Source organism: Tachyglossus aculeatus, chromosome 9, assembly GCF_015852505.1.
Source record: "Tachyglossus aculeatus isolate mTacAcu1 chromosome 9, mTacAcu1.pri, whole genome shotgun sequence".
Taxonomy (NCBI): domain Eukaryota; kingdom Metazoa; phylum Chordata; class Mammalia; order Monotremata; family Tachyglossidae; genus Tachyglossus; species Tachyglossus aculeatus.
Window position 1 is genome coordinate 35415702 of NC_052074.1, and position 17983 is coordinate 35433684.

The 17983-nt window shown below is 44.8% G+C and overlaps 1 protein-coding gene across 3 annotated transcripts in view; it reads right to left on the reverse strand.

Annotated features, from left to right (window-relative positions):
• Positions 1-1935: 1935 nt before the first annotated feature.
• The window catches only part of ENTPD6 (ectonucleoside triphosphate diphosphohydrolase 6), a 51026-nt gene continuing 34978 nt past the window's right edge, over positions 1936-17983 (reverse strand). For all 3 annotated transcript variants that reach the window (XM_038751004.1, XM_038751005.1, XM_038751006.1), the window contains 4 exons: positions 9887-10027; positions 6038-6094; positions 3721-3833; positions 1936-3609 (listed from right to left, as the gene is read on the reverse strand). In XM_038751004.1, the coding sequence (XP_038606932.1) occupies positions 3511-3609; positions 3721-3833; positions 6038-6094; positions 9887-10027 (410 nt within the window). In that variant the 3' untranslated portion in view covers positions 1936-3510. The remainder of the gene's footprint in view (positions 3610-3720; positions 3834-6037; positions 6095-9886; positions 10028-17983) is intronic.

Genomic DNA, 17983 nt, shown 5'->3' on the forward strand with positions numbered 1-17983 from the left:
CATATTAAGATGTACGTGCATTCACAAAGTACTAGAGAAGTGAATTAAAAAGCTGAATTTAAACTTTGGCTTGTGGCTCCATTGAAGAGTAACAGAACTAAGAGTCATCTGAGATGTATATAGCTTCATATTGGGGTGGGACCTCACTCAAGAAATTTCATCAATAAAATCTTTTCCATGGCAACTATTATACTGTAGACCACTAATAGTGATTTGCAGCACAAAAAGACTAACATAGTGAAAAGGGGGGAAATGAAATCTTGTCAGCAAAAAGCTGCAAAATACTGAGCTCCCATTTCACAAACCAAGAAACCCATGAATACGACTGACCTGCTTATTTTCCAGGTCCTGTTGAATTTCATGACTCAGGCAACTTTCCTATAACCAATAAAGCTTTCCAATGTTTATACATGAAATTAAGAAGAAAAGACTTAGTCCAAATTAAATAAATCTTCAACCTTCCCATATAAAGTATCCTTCTTTATTTTCCTAGTCTAAAATATTTATGGAAAATTCTTGTCAGACAGCTCTGGCAGGGAAAAGAGGTGAACAAGTAAAGCCTGGGGAGGGAAGAAGAGGGCAGAAAGCACATTTCTCTCCTCTCCAGGAGATTTTGAGGAGATGAAGGGTTGTAAAAATATTGTTTCCCTTCGAGGAGACTCTCCTGCCAGGAAAGGTTTGGTTGTGCTTGCAATTGCAGTACTGAGGCAAGGGGCCAAGTCTCTCAACCTCTCTGTGCCTCAGTTCCCTCCTCTTTAAAAATAGGGATATGATACTCATTTTTCCTCCCTCTTAGATTGTGACCCCAATGTGGGACAAGGACTCTGTCCAATCTGCTTACACTGGAGTTAACCCAGTGTTTAGATACAGTACTTGCCACATAGTAAGCACCTAACAAACACCACCATTATAATTACTTAAGAGTTGAGTCAGACTCATTAGTTAGACTCTCAGCTAGATCCCCCAGAAGGAACAAAGGTCTGGTGGATCTGGATGGAGAGGAAAGGGCAGATCTTCGTGATTATGCAACAATTACACAATTAGCCACCTGTTCTCACCCACCCATTCTCCTACAACCCCACTCACATGCCTGCACTATATTTTGAGCACACTTTTCCTTGTTGACATAGGAGATGGTTGGTACTGCAGCCATCAAGGTCCAGTTCTGACATGAGCCAAGCAGGTTCATTCCTAGACCAATCTGTCTCAACACTCCTGTTTCTCATCCTTCCTCAGCCTGGCCAAGACTTGTGAGGCCCACAGCAAGGCTCTATTCTCAAGCCAAACCCTGCCACTGATCTCTCTGTGAGTTGGAGGCAATAGGAGGGGGTGCTGAAGAAGGGGCTGATGGGAGGAATGACGTTCTTCCCAAGCGCTTAGTACAGTGCTCTGCACACAGTAAGCGCACAATAAATACGATTGATTGATTGATTGATGTTCTTCCCAGAAGGGCTGGCTTCCCCTTCTTCCCAGTGCTGACTGTCTCCCACGGTTCAAGGAAGTGCCCCCATCAGTAGTGTCCCCAAGGACGGGTAAACAGTGCCCTTGCCACATAGGCTTAGATGGCTTTGTCTTCACCCTGGGACCCCCGGAAAACTTTCCTTTCAGTTTGTGAGACAGCGAAATGTATAAAGAAGCAAAATGCTGGGTGTCCTAGGAGTTCAAAATGGTCATCTTTCCCGATTTCTTGGGGAACAAAAATATGGAATTTCCAGAATTCTACTGTGTGCTCTGGGGTTCAAAGCATTTTACAATCAGTGGTCTTTACACTGATAGTAATAGTTCTGTAATGGTCCCATTTGAGATAAGATAATTAAAACCTGTCGACTTGAAGGTTTGCCAGACACTGGGTGGGAACTGTGCTTTGAAAGTAGCTCATTGGAGGTTCTCTCTGAGCAACCTCTCGATAGTCGGGAACAGAGCTCAAGGTGACACTGTTGGTTGAAAACTTTTTATTTCAGAGAGCACCCTCAATGCTCTGATTGCCCATGTATCGTTATTGCACTTTTGCTGGCAAGAATGGCTTACTTGGCACAATTTCTGAAAATCAAAACAAGGTTTTAGTAAACTCCAAAGACATTATCTCTTTCATAACCCATCTCACACCATCACTGCTGTGGCATGGAGCTAGGACACAAGCCATCTGGGAGTGTTGAAAAAGTATTAGTATCTGTATGAAGAATCCATTGAGTACATTCTGGGCTGTTTTTTTTTTTAAAAAAAAAAGAAAAAAAAGCCAGATGAGACAATTCTGAGGCCCTCTGAACAGAGCCAAACTGAGAACATTCACAAGGTCAGGCTACAGGACTTAAAGTTGGCATAGCTTTCTGGCAGTCTCCTAGCTCCTCCTCTCCCCGCCTCCCCTTTCTGGCTGTCTACCAGGCTTAAGGCAGCAATACATTCTTTTGGCCCACAAGACAAGAGCCAGGAACACTAGGAACTTCACTTTTATCCATTTCACTTAGAGTTCTGCAGAAACAATCTGTGAACTGAGAAAGGAGAGAGAGTAGGGAAACCCTGGGGTTGAGCGCAGACCGGAAGGCCTGACTCCAAACCCCATACATTCTTCACACAGCTTTTTATAACTGCAAAAATAAAAAAGGACTATTGTTAACCCAGTCAATTTATTGAAAGACTTCACTGGCTCTGCTCATAAATGGTAGGAGCTCCCCTGGCATGGTCTCACTAATGGTGATTCCCTATGGTCCCGGCTAACTGAGCCACTGAACTGCAACACTTCTCTTGCACAGGAAGCAGCAATGCCACTACCACAGTGGTAGACAAGACAGCTTTACCCCCTTCAGTTGCCTCTCCCTGGGGGTTATTGACATTCACAGTAAAGCAAAGAGAGACCAGAGCTCAAAACCAACACTTCCTTGTGTTTACTGGCCTCTAACAAACCCACCCTATCTTAAAATGTCCCTACAACCAAGGGAGACAATGGAACTCAATTCTCAAGTGCACTACAGCCCACCCAGGGGATCAGGCGACACTCACTGTGCCAAACACCTCTATCCCTTTTTGAATAACAGCTGGCCAACAGATCATTCATAAACTTTACAGCAAAGGAAATGTGGTCCTTGGACCTCCTCTTTCCTGTCACAGAATTAACTTTTCATTAAGAGCTGGCTGGCCTTGTGGGTACCCCCCACTATACTTCAGCAGCAGGCTGCCTGCTCAGGGTCCAGGGAGTGCACCAGGAGCAACCCTTGATGGAGCAGAAGGAAGGAAATGGTTTCCTGTCCTCATTCCAGATTCCATGTAGAAGGCTCTGAGGTGCACTCTGAAAATACGTAAACAGTAAAAGCTGCTAAAAACCCGGGTTTAAATCAGTGTACTTCATTTGAAAGAAGGTCCGTTGCCTTTTTTGAATTCAAGAAGAGGGAGGAGTTTTCCACAAAGGTGTTCATTTCTTTCAGAGCATTCCACTTCTTCTTAGTGAGAAACTTCCAGGTCAAAATTTCAGGCTCCTCCCTCAAGGACTCTGAATCCAGCCTGGAGTCTCCGTAGTTATGAGATTTGGTTCTGCTGTCTGCTCAGGGAATCGATGTAGTGAAAAGTGGCTCCTAGAGCCCAGCTGGTTTCCACCTCATCAATTTTCTGAGCCAGCTTGAAAAGAAAAGAAAAAGACTTTCATTACCTAGATGTGCTTGTTGGCTCAAGAAAGGAGACAGTGAGGACGTTCTGGAACTGCACAGAGCTGGGGAAAATGCAGCTTACCTTTAGCTCTTTGTTCTTTGGGAAGCCAAGCTCTTGCAGTAATAAACTGATATAGGTGAGATCCAAGCAGAGGAAAGGGCTCTCTGGTGAGTGAACTTTTATTGTACTACAAACTAGAAAGATAGAGGAAATCAGGTTTGAATTGGCAAGAATTTTCCAAACGATTCATCCATCTACCCTGGCCCTGCCATTTGTCTGCTGTGTGACCTTGGGCAAGTCCTTAGCTTCTGCTTCAGTTACCTCATCTGTAAAACGAGGATTAATACTGTGAGTTCCAAGTGGGATATGCACTGTATCCAACCTGATTAGCTTGTACTCTCCCCAGCGCTTAGTGGTACAGTGTTTGGTACACAGTAAGCACTTAAATACCATTAAAAAAACACTAGGCATGCTGCTTAATTTATCAGCATTACTAACAGGAGGAAACACCTCCGCCTATCAATATCTTCTTTCAAATAATTTACAGACACACAGAATAATCTCAACAATGGTTTGAATGACCTCAGGGTTCCAAATGCTCTACTGTATAAGCTCTTGATGACTAGCTCAAAGACTACTTTCTTTTGTATTTTTGAGATCAACTATAAATGAGTCTCTAGGGTTTTTAGTCATTACAGCTGTAGGCCTGCCAGGAAATTGATTATTTTATTCTAGGGGATAATATAGTTCAAAAACCAAAAAAACCCCAAAGCCTAAAGATAGCCAACACCTTCTGACCAACTTCTCACCAGTGAAAAGAGGGATCGCTGAGACACTGATGATGAGTGGCAAGATTGGGAGGCCTTGGGGACTCGTAATCCCATTTGTCAATTCTGGCTCCTGATTACATTCTCCACCCCTGCTGGGGGTTATTTCTAGACTGGTCAAGGCACCAGTGAAGGCTTGCGGGAGACAGTGCTTTGGGGGCCGCTGTGACAGGGCTCCCTTAGGACACTGGCAGGTCATCCCTTCCTCACAAAGGTGGTGGGCCTAGAGGAGCTGCACTGCCTAATACATAAATGACCTATATTATTAGAGCAAGCGGAGGCAAATTTCCTAGTATCCCTCCACCCAGGACAAATGTAGCTTTGGCTGGTAATAGCAGTAATAGTATTTACTAAGCACTATGTGCAGAGCACTGTACTAAGCTCTGGGAGAGAATATACATATGGGTATTAGAGATTAGATATTAATAGATGAATTAGATACTGGAGAAGCACTGTGACTTAGTGGAAAGAGCATGGGCTTGGCAATCAGAGGGCATGGGTTCTAATCCCGGCTCTGCCACTTGTCTGCTATAGGACCTTGGGCAAGCTGTTTACCTTCTCTGTGCCTCAGTTACCTCATCTGTAAAATGGGGATTACGACTGTGAGCCCCAAGTGGGACAACCTGATTACCTTGTATCTATTCCAGGGCTTAGAACAGTGCTTGGCACATAGTAAGTGGTTAACAAATACCACTATTATTATTATTATTATATGGGTCCTGTACCTCAGGGAGAGCAATGGAATCAATTATGAACTTTAAAAAAAAATTCACAAAGATGGGACACCTAAATTGTGGTAACTGTATAGCTAGCCATTTGGGTCTTTACATGCTTAATGAAGCAGTATGGCCTACTGGCAAGAGCATGGGCTTGGGAATCAGAGGACATGGGTTTGAATCCTGGCTCTCCACTTGTCTGCTGTGTTACCACGGCCAAGTCACTTTATTACTTCTCTGTGTTACCTCATCTGTAAAATGGGGCTTAAGACAGTGATCCCCATGTGGGACAGGGACTGTGTCCAACCTAATTACCTTGTATTTACCCCAGCATTTAGAACAGTGCTTGGCATAATGAAAGGGTCCCTTGAAATATCTTTTAATACACCTTTAACATCACCTTTAGCAAAGGCTCCCTGGGTCCAGGCAAGAATATGGTTAACTGAGAAGACAATCTACCTAGAGGTGACAGGAAGTTACCCCAATCCAGGAAGAATCTCAACACCCCAAATTTAATTCCTGATTTTGAAATGTCTGGCATTTTGGCCAGAGATATGTCATTTATTCCCAAACTGCAAGATGATAGTGTAGGTTGAGGAAAACAGTTGCATCTGTGCAGAGAAAAAGAGTGCTCAGTGCAAAATGTGCCGAGGGAAAGGTACTCACAGCTGGCCTGATGTGATAGATTTCTACCAGAATATAGTACGGTTTTGATTTTTGCAGAATGCCTTCCTTTCATGCCAAGATGACGGCTACACAATATAATTTGTTTCAGGTTACTTTATTCAGAGGGAAAACACCACCAACTGCACTCTTCAACTCTGCACAGGTCCAACTGGATTCTCACATACTCACTGTATTTGGCCGCAACTTCAAAGTCTTCCACTGTGAGGTTACCTCCTTTCTGTTGATCTGAAAGAATGAGAAAGGCATACACTGTTTCATCAATTAGGCATTAGGTCCCTGGTTCTCTTGAAAAAACCATAAAGACTGAAAAAAGGAGAACTGGATGCCTGAGAAGCCCTATTTTACACCCTTCCCCACACTCCCAAGCTGGAGGATAGAGAAGTAAGTAGGGCTCATAAGGAAGCCATGGTTCTAAGCAGCCAATCACCAAGTCTTATCCAGCCAAGCCAAGCTTAGCACAGTGAGATCATTGCTGAACTTATGGATCAAAGTTTTTCTGGCTTAAGTTGTTACAACTGTAGAGAATTCACGCTGGGGAGGAGAAAAGGTGTTCCCAGTTGAACTCTGGCCCGGGGCCTCCTGGACTCTGCCCCAAAAGGCTCTCAGCCTGAAGGTCTCCCCGCAACATGGCACAAACCCCATGCCTTGTGCTGAAGTGTTTCCTGTACTCTGGCAATGTGTTCAGCCCAGCCTCTAAGGATCATTTTCCTCCGAGTTGAAAAGTTATGTTTGAACCAATCACTTCAAATATCCATTCGAGAGTACGGATTTATTTCCCAATACTCTCCAGCAAAAGGAAAATGGGAACTGAAAGCCCTTCTTCATTTCCCTTTGGAGGCTCTGACTGATGAATGACTGAAATGAGTGAGGACCAAACTAAAACAGAATCACATTGTTTCTTCAGGTTTCTGGCCCTAGACCATTTTATGGCCAAGGATAGAATGGTTTCTAGGCAGGGCACCAAATAATTACAAAAGGGCTGAAAGTGGCCCTGCAATGTAAATCAGGCAGAGAATAGCTTATGCTTCAGGCACTTTAGCAGTTTAACAATTTAGAAGCAGGAGAAGCAGCAGGGAAACAGCCCGGACTTGGGAGTCAGAGGTCATGGGTTCTAATCCTGGCTCTGCCACTTATCAGCTGTGAGACCTTAGGCAAGTCACTTAACTTCTTTATGCCTCAGTTACCTCACCTGTAAAAATGGGGATTAAGACTGTGAGCCCCATATGGGACAACCTGATTACCTTGTATCCCCCCAAGTACATAGAACAGTGCTTTGCACATAGTAAGCACTTAACAAATACCATTATTATTATTATTATTATTTAGCTCTGCTCGGGACTTTGCCAGGATAGGGCTTTTTCAACCAATCCTTATTAAAATCTCAAGGCATTCAGATCCTTGGGAAATGGTAGCATCTAAGATACAAGTCTAATTCTGAATTCCACATACTCAATAGTATTAGTTTTGTTCTTCTCAATGGTAAATAAACTGAATTAGGTACTCCAAAAGAATAAAAGAACACAGCTTAAATGGGGTTGTGAGATTGTGCTTTCACCTCAAGAATGATGTAATTCATTTCAGCTAGACTGGCACAGTTTACGAACTTCTTGAACGGGTTGCATATCCTCCAACTCTTTTTGAACCACTACAATCTGGATTCCATCACCTCCGGTCCATTAAGATCACATTAACTGAGGACATTAATGGCCTCCGCCTGGCCAAACTGAATGGACTTTAGCCTAATCTTTCTTGATCACTCAGGTGCACTGCGGACCATGCCCCTCAGCTGGAAACACAACTTAACCTTGTTTGAGAGACACATTCTCTACTGGTTATACTGTTATCTATCATCTCCTTCTTTTGTAAAGTCCTCTTCCACCTCTTACCTCTTAACAGCAAAAGTCACTTAAGGCTCTATTCTAAGCTCCCATCTCTTCTCACTTTACTCTCACACCCTTGGAGAGCTCATCCGCTCCTACTGTTTCAGTCACAGTCTATGAGGGTGACTCCCAAATCTGTTTTGCTAAGCTCAATTTCTCACTTTCTCTGTAATATCTTATTTCCTCTAGTCTGCAATGACATCTCCACATGAATGTCCACTAGCACCTTAAAACTCACAATGATTAAACCTGAATGCCTCAGCTTCCCGTCCAAATCCACGCTTCTGCCTAACTTTCTCATCACAGTTGACAATGCCCCCATCCTCTTTGTCTCAAAAAGCCCCCGCAAAAGTCAATCTATAGCATCTTTTGAATACCTGTGTGTGCAGGGCACTGCACTAAGTGCTTAGGAAGACTACAACAGAGTTAGTAGGAATGATCTCTGCCCTCAAGGAGTTTAAAATCTAGCAGGAAAAGACAGACACTAAAATAATTCTAGGTAGGATGATGGAAAAGGGGATCAGCACATGAGATAGTGCTTAAATAATCGGGCATATATGGTCATAGGTCTTTGGGCAGTTGCTAGTACTCAAGTGAATATGCAGCATGTAAGAGGCCCAGAAGAGCTGAAGTGACCATTGCAGGGATATAATCTGGAGAGATTCAAAATTAACAGGGGAAGGACTCTTGGGGGGAATACCTGTGGTCTGCTAGATTTGAAGGAAGAGGGAGTTCCAGGCAGGGAGAAGAGCATGAGCAAAGAGTTGACAGCAAGAGAAGAGAATAAGACACCATAAGTAGGTTATCTGGAGAGTAACAACAGAGCAGGCATCAAGTCTTCTAACTCTACTTGCTCAGCCCCAAGTGCTTACTACAGTGCTCTCTACATAGTAGGTGTTCAAAAAATATCAACTGATGGATTAAGGGATCTACGATTCTTGTTGTAGTCATGTCATATCTACTGCCCAACAACCAAAATGCTGCTTTCCCCTTTTCAGAGGACTTTGGCTTTGGATAGAAGAAACCTCAAACTGATGGAGCCCCAAAGCCTCAGCATCCTAAGCCCTAGATCCTTGTCCTAGAGGCCCAAGCAGACTCAGATGCCCAAAGAGACATGCAGCCAACTTTGCACAGGTGAATTTGCTACCCAGGCACAATAGCACACCAACCTCCTTTACTCAATCCCCACCCAATCAAACCTGGTGGGGAGTAGGAAAGATAAGGAAGGGCCAGATATCTCCAGGAGGGAGGGAGGAAGGGAGGGAGTCTGCTGGTTGGTGAGACTCAAAACTTGATGGTCAAAACGGACCTGTGCTGGGGTCCAGGACCAACCAAGCTGACGAAGGGGGGATAGACCCAGAGACTCAAACAGGCAGGGCCAAATAGGGTGGGTCACTCTTTAACAACTCTTTAAGGTTTGGAACCTGATCAGGGATAGGGGTGCAGAGAAATTCCGAGTCAGAACAAAGGAGGGCCAGTGACCTGCCTCAACCTTGAGACTGGATCTGGACTGCAACTCTTTGGATCTGGGCCCAGGAAATTTAAAGTCCTGGCTCCTATCATCCAGCAAAGTACTCTCTAAAATCAAAATTCTTAAGGTAGGGAGCCCCAGAAATGAGTAATGAGTAAGTTCATTACCAAAGGAAATTTTGTTTAGTTAGGTCCATCTTTTTGCCAGTATATCAATTATATAGGAAGCAGCACACATAGTGGATAGAGAAAGGGCCCGGGAGTCAGAAGGTCATGGGTTCTAATTCCGGCTCCGCCACCTGTCTGCTGTGTGACCTTGGGCAAGTCACTTAACTTCTCTGTGCCTCAATTCCCTCGTCTGTAAAATGGGGATTAAGACTGTGAGTCCCACATGGGACAAGCTGATTACCTTGTAACTACCTCAGCGCTTAGAACAGTGCTTGGCACATGGTAAGCGCTTAACAAATACCATCATTATTATTATTATAAAGTATAGGGAATGCATTCAAAAAGTCTGTTGAAAAATCACCAGAAGCCCCTATATATAAAGGTTATGAGCTGCCCATCCAGTCCACTCCAATATTCAGGAACCAATTTGGCTATTTTGGGATTGTTTAAACTTTCTCAGAACTTACCCCTGCAAAACAGTGATTATAAGCCTACTTACCAATGAGGCCAACTTGTGCAGCAAGATCATAGTAGTAGGAGAAAGCATAAAAATCCAAGGTCTTTACTTCTTTTGTTTTGTGCACTTTGTTGTTTAGGATTTCTGCTACTCTGTTGGCACATAATTCATAGTGGCGAAGCCCTGCCAGTGTAGGAAATAGTCAAAGCCATCAGGTTATTTCAGAATTCAGGACCAGAAAGCACAGTCACTGCTGGGGCCCCAAACCACTAGCCCAATCCTCTATCGATCTCTGTTGCAAAGTGAACATAATTCTACCAAAACAGGATGCCAGAGCAGAATAAAAAAACTCACATCACTTCAGGGACCTAGTCCAGAACTCTTTATTAAATAAATCAATAAAAATACTGAAAGAAAAAAGATGTATTTCTTATCCTTTCACCTACAAAGCCAGCAAGGTCAGGAGGGAAAAATACGCTCCCTGCTTCTAAGCTGAACTGCCACTGCATCAACCTACAGCAGATACTGTTCTCTGTGGCTGGCACTGAGGTGACTGTAGGATTACAGTCTATCCAAGTGACTATGGAAAAAGAGACACTCCTCTCATTCACGGAAGACCTGCAAGATTTAAACACTGGGATGGGAATGATGGGGGACATGGTGGCAATTAGAGAAATCCAGATACAAAAGAGTACCATTCTTCCCAAACTGTTGGACTGCTTTCCACATAATATCTGATTCACGCTTAGTTCGGACGTTAGAACTAATGATGTATTCAGGTGGATGCCCAAGGACCCAGAGAAATGAAGTGACTTGCTTAGGAGTCAGAGACCAAGATAGGACTAGAACCTAGATCTTTGAGCAGGAGTTAATGTTTAGGGAAGATGAGTCCCCAAGGTTGGCTGAAAACAGGAATTTTCAACCCTGTCAAGAAACTGGGAGGCTATTTAAGGTTCTGGGGAGACTGTTGGACAATTCATCACTACCTTGGTGACTCCAGAACTCTGATGTTAATTATTTTGTTTTTTTTTCAGCAGGGCAATGTGAAAAGAGATCTCAGCAAGAAAGAACAGTTCCCATGGCAATAGCTGGCTGGGCGAAAATCCATTTCCCTCTATAATGATGCTTTGTTCAGTGGGGTGTTCTGAGGGAGGAGGAAGGTCTTAGACCAGTAAGGGCCTCCAAAGAAACTGCACTGTTCCTGGGAAGTGGGGCTCATAGTAATAGAAATGGGAGCAAGAGACAAGAGACTCACTGAATACAAAATAGTGAACTTGTTTAGTCTTTTTTTCGACCAAGCTCTTTGGCCCTTGATTCAATTTCAGACCCACATTATTCTTTAAACATAAGCCTCTGCTTTTGTTGAGCTGTGAACATGCAGAATGCAAGCTTCAAAAGGGCAGGGACCTTGTCTGCTTAGTTGAAAGACTGCCTAGCAATAGAGTTCCAACAAAAATGGACATATGTCAGGAGCTTGTTCTATTACAAAGACACCAAAATATCAAATAATTTGTCTTCCTCTCCTAGTGGAAAGAGGATGGGCCTGGGACTCAGAGGACCTGGGTTCTAATCCCAGCTCTGCCACTTGTCTGCTACGTGACCTTGGGCACATCACTTAACTTCACTGTACCTCAGTTCCCTCACCTACAAAGTGGGGATTCAATACCTGCTTTCCTGGTACTTAGCCCCATGTGGGACTTGATTATCTTGTGTCTACCCCAGCACTTATAGTGCGTGACGCATAGTAAGCGAATAACAAATACCATTATTAGTATCATTCCTGAGCCTCATCCCGAACCTGGGATTGGAGTGATTGAACCATGTTGTGAAACTGTGAGCCAGGGGACCTGAGTGATCTTCTGTTCTCACTTCTGTCACTATATCATTGGTCTCATTGCTGGGGCAAAACAAATATTCTTTAACCCAGAACCTTCTCCAGTTGTATTCTCTGAGTGCCTACTCTGTGCACAGCATTGAGCTAAGTGCTGTAGAGAGTGCAACAGAAGAAGACCCTAACCTAACCCTTCCCATAAATAGCTTACAATATAACAAAGCCCAAATACATATTTCTGAACCCACAAAAATGCATACAAAAATTTTCAATACACCCACGGGAGACAAGCACTGTGGTTTGGGCCCATGAGTACATCAGCTAACAACTGATTCAGGTAGGCTGTGAAGATGGATTTTTGTAGCTGGAAGTTAGCGGTATCTGACTGTAATTATTCTAGAACTTAGTACACTGTTCTGCACACAGTAAACACTTAATTACAACAATTATTATTATTATGCTTAGGTGATCCTCTTGACTGGCCTAACAATCCACCTGAATAATAATAATAATAATAATAATAATAATAACATTAGTTAAGCAATTACTATGTGTGAAGCACTGTTCTAAGCACTGGGGGTGATACAAGGTGAATGAACACTGGCAGCTTATGCTCCCCGTCTCACCTGGCTTGGGGCCTATCTGAACTTTGAGCAAGAGTGTTTTCCCTTGCCTAGGAAAGCAGCAGAGCAGGGTCCGGGGCTTGGTGCTGCCCCAAGACTCTAGTGCAACTGCAGGGAGCTTGAAGGCCAGCTTCCTGGTTCCAAATCATTTCCCTTTTTTCCAGAGAGAGACACAAGTGTTTCTTGGGCATTGGAGGTTGGTTCTAACTAATGTAGATATCACTCTCGGACTGCAAACTTCTGTCCTCTAAGAGAAGCAGCGTGGCTCAGAGGAAAGAGCACGGGCTTTGGAGTCAGAGGTCACGGGTTTGAATCCCGACTCCACCACATGTCTGCTGTGTGATCTTGGGCAAGTCACTTAACTTCTCTGGGCCTCAGTTACCTCATCTGTAAAATGGGGATTAAGACTGTGAGCCCCACATGGGACAACCTGATCACCCTGTATCCTCCCCAGCGCTTAGAACAGTGCTTTGCACACAGTAAGTGCTTAACAAATGCCTATTATTATTATTATTATTATGGGTTTGGGAGCCAGAGGTCATCACTGCCACTCGTCAGCTGTGTGGCTTTGGGCAGGTGACAACTTCTCAACTTCTCTGTGCCTCAGTTCCTTCATCTGGAAAATGGGGATTAAGACTGTGAGCCCCATGTGGGACAACCTGATTACCTTTTATCCCCCCAGTGCTTAGAACAGTGCTTGGCACATGGTAAGTGCTTAACAAATGCCATCATTATTATTATTATCCTGCCACCTCTCTCACCATCACCACAGAAACCTCCAATCTGTAGGGTCCCTCCATTTAATTCCAAGGTTTCATGTCCCACCTAAACACTCTACTCCCCTCCCTGATGCACAAACCCACATTCTCAAAACAACTCTTCTCTACCAAACTCAATAAATGAATGGCACTGATAAAGCACTTACTCTGCACAGAGTACTGAACTAAGTGCCTGGGATATCTAGCAGGAGAGACAGACAATAAAATAAATTACCAGTACGGGAAGCCACAGAGTATATAGTCATGCACAAAAATGCATGTGAGGGGTGAGGTGAGTACTTAGTGCTTAGGGAGTATGGCTTCAAGTGCATAGGTTCCCTGCCTTGTAAATTCTGGGTCACCAACCAGCAGCCCTTGATCAAACCCTTCACACTATAGAGCTTTGCAGGTAGAATTGCAGGCATTAGACCAACTTCTGCCACTTCAAATTACTCTAACTCTGACCTTTCTTCTCTGATCAGCAACATTACTTTTTTCTCCTTCGTGGGCTTCCCTGTGCACTGGCCCCACCATAACTTTAACTCTCTTCTTCACCACTGCTCCCTTCTTTCTCCTCTTTTTCTTTTTCTTGCCCCTGAAAATTTCATCAGCTCCAGTTAAAGTTGAAATCATTAGATGAGCTCCCTTCTTCAGCTCCCTTTGGCCCCTACATCAACTTTCACCCCTTTCAGCCATTTTCTCAAGAGAATGCCTGCCTGCTCTCAAAATCCTCATCCCTCTATTTTTGCCTTTGACACCACTCACTCTCACCTTTTAAAATCACTTTGCTCCCAGCCTTCTTCCCTCCCTAATTGTGCTTCCTCAATCTCTCAGTCTCTAATGACTTCTTTCCCCAGCTGAAAGACTTGCTCCCCACATACCACATAAAGCCTACTCTGGATCCCTCTGCCACTCCAACTATCACCCCATTTCCATCCAACCTCTTCACCTACACCATTGCCTCCATTTTCTCTCCTCCAACTCCCTTCACTCCACTGTACGTAGACTGCACTAGCCATGGAAGCACAGGGCTGGGAATCAGAAGGACCTGGGTTCTAATCCTGACTCCGTTTTTTTCTGATGTATGACCTCGGGCAAGTCATTTAACTTCTCTGTGCTTCAGTTACCACATCTGTAAAATGGGGTTTAAGACTGTGAGCTTATGTGGGACGTGGACTGTGTCCAGTCTGATTAGCTTGTATCTATCCCAACACTTAATAAATAACATAAAAACATGGTCACCAAATGTTATCCTAGTGCTAAATGGAACTATCTTAATCCTCCTTAACTTCTCAGGTGCTTCTGACACTGTGGCCCCCTCCCTCCTCCTGGAAATGCTAATACTGGTTTCACCAACACAGTTATCTCCCTGAATTTCCTCTTATCTCTCTGGCTTCTCTCCAGTCCTTACCTGGCTTCTCTTCTGTCTTTCACTCCTTCAACTGTGGTAACTGTGGATGTCCCTCAAGGCTGTCTTCTGGGTTCCCAGACCCTCTCATTTTATACTCACTGTCTTGGGCAGCTCATCCACTCCTATGGCTTCAGCTTCCTCCTCTATGTAGACGACTCCTAAATAAATCTTGTCAGGCTCAACTTTATTCCTAGCTGCAACCTTGCATTTCTACCTTCCAGGACATAGCCACATGGATGTCCTGCTGGCATCACAAACTCAAGATGTCAAAAACTGAACTTATCAGTCAATCACATTCCTTGTCTTTTTCATCCCTACACTGATCCTTGGGCACTTCAATATCTATGTGGATGTTCCTGATGACACTTCCGCTGCCTGCTTCATCTCACTCCTCAACTCCACTGACCTCTGGTTCCACCCCACCTCCCCCATTCACCAACTTGGACACACACTCGATCTCATCATTTCTAGTCACTGTACAATCTCTACCCTCACCAAGTCTGAAATCCCTCTATCCAACCACAGCTGCCTTCTCTCCCAAATATCCCCTCCTCATTTATCTGTCTTGTTCTCCCACAGAAAGTTCTGATATTTTGATCCACACCAATTTTCTAGAGTCATCATGCCCCACACAGTCGACATGCCAACTACTTTCCCTTGACACACAAACTGACGTCTTCAATACCACCCCGCCTACTGAACTCAACTCCCTTGCTCGTCTAACCTCTCCTTGATCCCCTACCATTAACCCACAGTACTGGATCACTTCCCAAGTACACTTCCCTTGCTCCTTAGCACAAGCTGTAGAGTGCTGCTGGTGGAGGCCCAGATATTTCAATATCTAATATCCAGATATCAAGCTGAATTCATCCCTCTCCAACTCATCCTCAACTACTTTACCCTTGCCCTATCTTCTGCCTGGCAACATTATTTCTCCACTCTGGTTGACTACCAGCCCACTGCCCAAACCAGTTGTTCAGACATTTAATTCCCTCCTTAAACCCCCATCCTTCCGCACCTCCCCACCACCAATAATATCTCGCCCCTAATGACCTGGCTACCTAATTTATTAATAAAATTGATAAACCATCAGGCAGTATCTTCTTAAAATCTCCACTGCTCCTCTCCAGTACCTCTCTCCTCCTGTCCCTTCTTCAATTTTCCCATCCTTCCAGCAGTATCTCAAGGGGAGATCTCTGCCTCCTCTCCATCCCCTCCACCTGTGCATTTGACCCCATTCCTTCACACCTTATCAAAACTCTCGCCCCTTCCCTTGCCAAGATCCGCCCTTTCCTCTCCATCCAAACCGCTACCCTGCTCGTTCAAGCTCTCATCCTATCCCGTCTGGACTACTGCATCAGCCTTCTCTCTGATCTCCCATCCTCGTGTCTCTCCCCACTTCAATCCATACTTCATTAGGCTGCCCGGATTGTCTTTGTCCAGAAATGTTCTGGGCATGTTACTCCCCTCCTCAAAAATCTCCAGTGGCTACCAATCAATCTGCACATCAGGCAGAAACTCCTCACCCTCAGCTTCAAGGCTCTCCATCACCTCGCCCCCTCCTACCTCACCTCCCTTCTCTCCTTCTACAGCCCACCCCGCACCCTCCTCTGCCACTAATCTCCTTACCGTGCCTCATTCTCGCCTGTCCCGCCATCGACCCCCGGCCCACGTCATCCCCCGGGCCTGGAATGCCCTCCCTCTGCCCATCCGCCAAACTAGCTCTCTTCCTCCCTTCAAGGCCCTACTGAGAGCTCAACTCCTCCAGGAGGCCTTCCCAGACTGAGCCCCTTCCTTCCTCTCCCCCTCGTCCCCCTTTCCATCCCCCTCATCTTACCTCCTTCCCTTCCCCACAGCACCAGTATATAAGTATATGTTTGTACATATTTATTACTCTATTTATTTATTTTACTTGTACATATCTGTTCTATTTATTTTATTTTGTTAGTATGTTTGGTTTTGTTCTCTGTCTCCCCCTTCTAGACTGTGAGCCCACTGTTGGGTAGGGGCTGTCTCTATATGTTGCCAACTTGTACTTCCCAAGCACTTAGTACAGTGCTCTGCACACAGTAAGCGTTCAAACATGCCCATGTCTCCCCATCCTTAAAAAGCCCTCCCATGACCCCATAGCTCCCTCCAGTTATCGCCCCATCTCCATCCTACTATTCCTCTCCAAACTCCTTGAGCGAGTCATCTAAACTAGCTGTCTCAAATTCCACTCCTCTAATTCTCTCCTTGACCCTCTCCAATTTCGCTTCCTTCCCCTTCACTCCACAGAAACAGCCCTCTCAAAGGTCACAAATGATCTCCTTTTTGCCAAATCCAAAAGCCTCAACTCCATCCTAATCCTTCAAGACCTCTCAGCAGCCTTAGACACTGCTGACCACCCCTTTCTCCTGGAAACGTTATCCAACCTTGGCTTCACTGACACTATCCTCTCCTGGTTCTCCTCCTATCTCTCAGGCTGCTCAGTCTCTTTAGTGGACTTCTCCTCTGCCTCCCACCCCCTAACTGTGGAGGGCCCTCACATTTCAGTTCTGGGTCTCCATCTACCCTCACTCCCTTGGAGAACTCATTCACTCACATGGTTTCAACCACCACTTTTATTCGGATGATACCCAAATCCACATCTCCAGCCCTGGTCTCTCTCCCTCTCTGTAGTCTCACATTTCTTCCTGCCTTCAAGACATCTCTACTTGGATGTCCTCCCCATCACTTCAGACTTAACACGTCTAAAACAGAACTTCTTATCTTTCCACCCAAACCCCAACCTCCCCCCTGACTTTCCCACCGTGATTTTCCCATCACTGTAAATGGCACTACCATTCTACCTGTCTTACAAGCCCTTAATCTTCACATTATCCTTGACTCCTCTATCTCATTCAACCCACATAGTTAATCCATCACTGTGTCCAGTTGGTTTGACCTTCAAAACATCACTAAAATCCATCCTTTCCTCTTCATCCAATCTGCTAACAATCCAATCAATCACTTATCCTCTCCTACCTTGATTACTGTATCAGCCTCCTTGCTGACCTCCCTTCCTCCTGTCTCTCCCAACCGCAGTCCGTACTTTACTCTGCTGTTCGGATCATTTTTCTACAAAAAAGTTCAGACCTTGTTTCCCACTCCACAAGAACCTCCAGTAGTTGCCCATTCGATTCTGCATCAAACGGAAACTTCTCACCACTGACTTTAGAGCACTCAATCACCTTGCCCCTTCCTACCTCACCTCGCTACTCTCCTACTACAACCCAGCTCACACACTTCAATCCTCTAATGTTAGCCTTCTCACTGTACCTCGACCTTGTCTATCTCACTGCTAACCTCTTGCCCACATCCTGCCTCTGGCCTGGAATGCCCTCCCACCTCATATCTGACATTTACTCTCCCCCCTTCAAAGCATTAATGAAGGTACATCCCCTTCAAGAGGCCTTCCCTGACTAAGCCCTCTTTTCCTTTTCTTCAACTCCCATTTGCAGTGCCGACTTTTTCCCTTTATTCATCCCCCTTCCC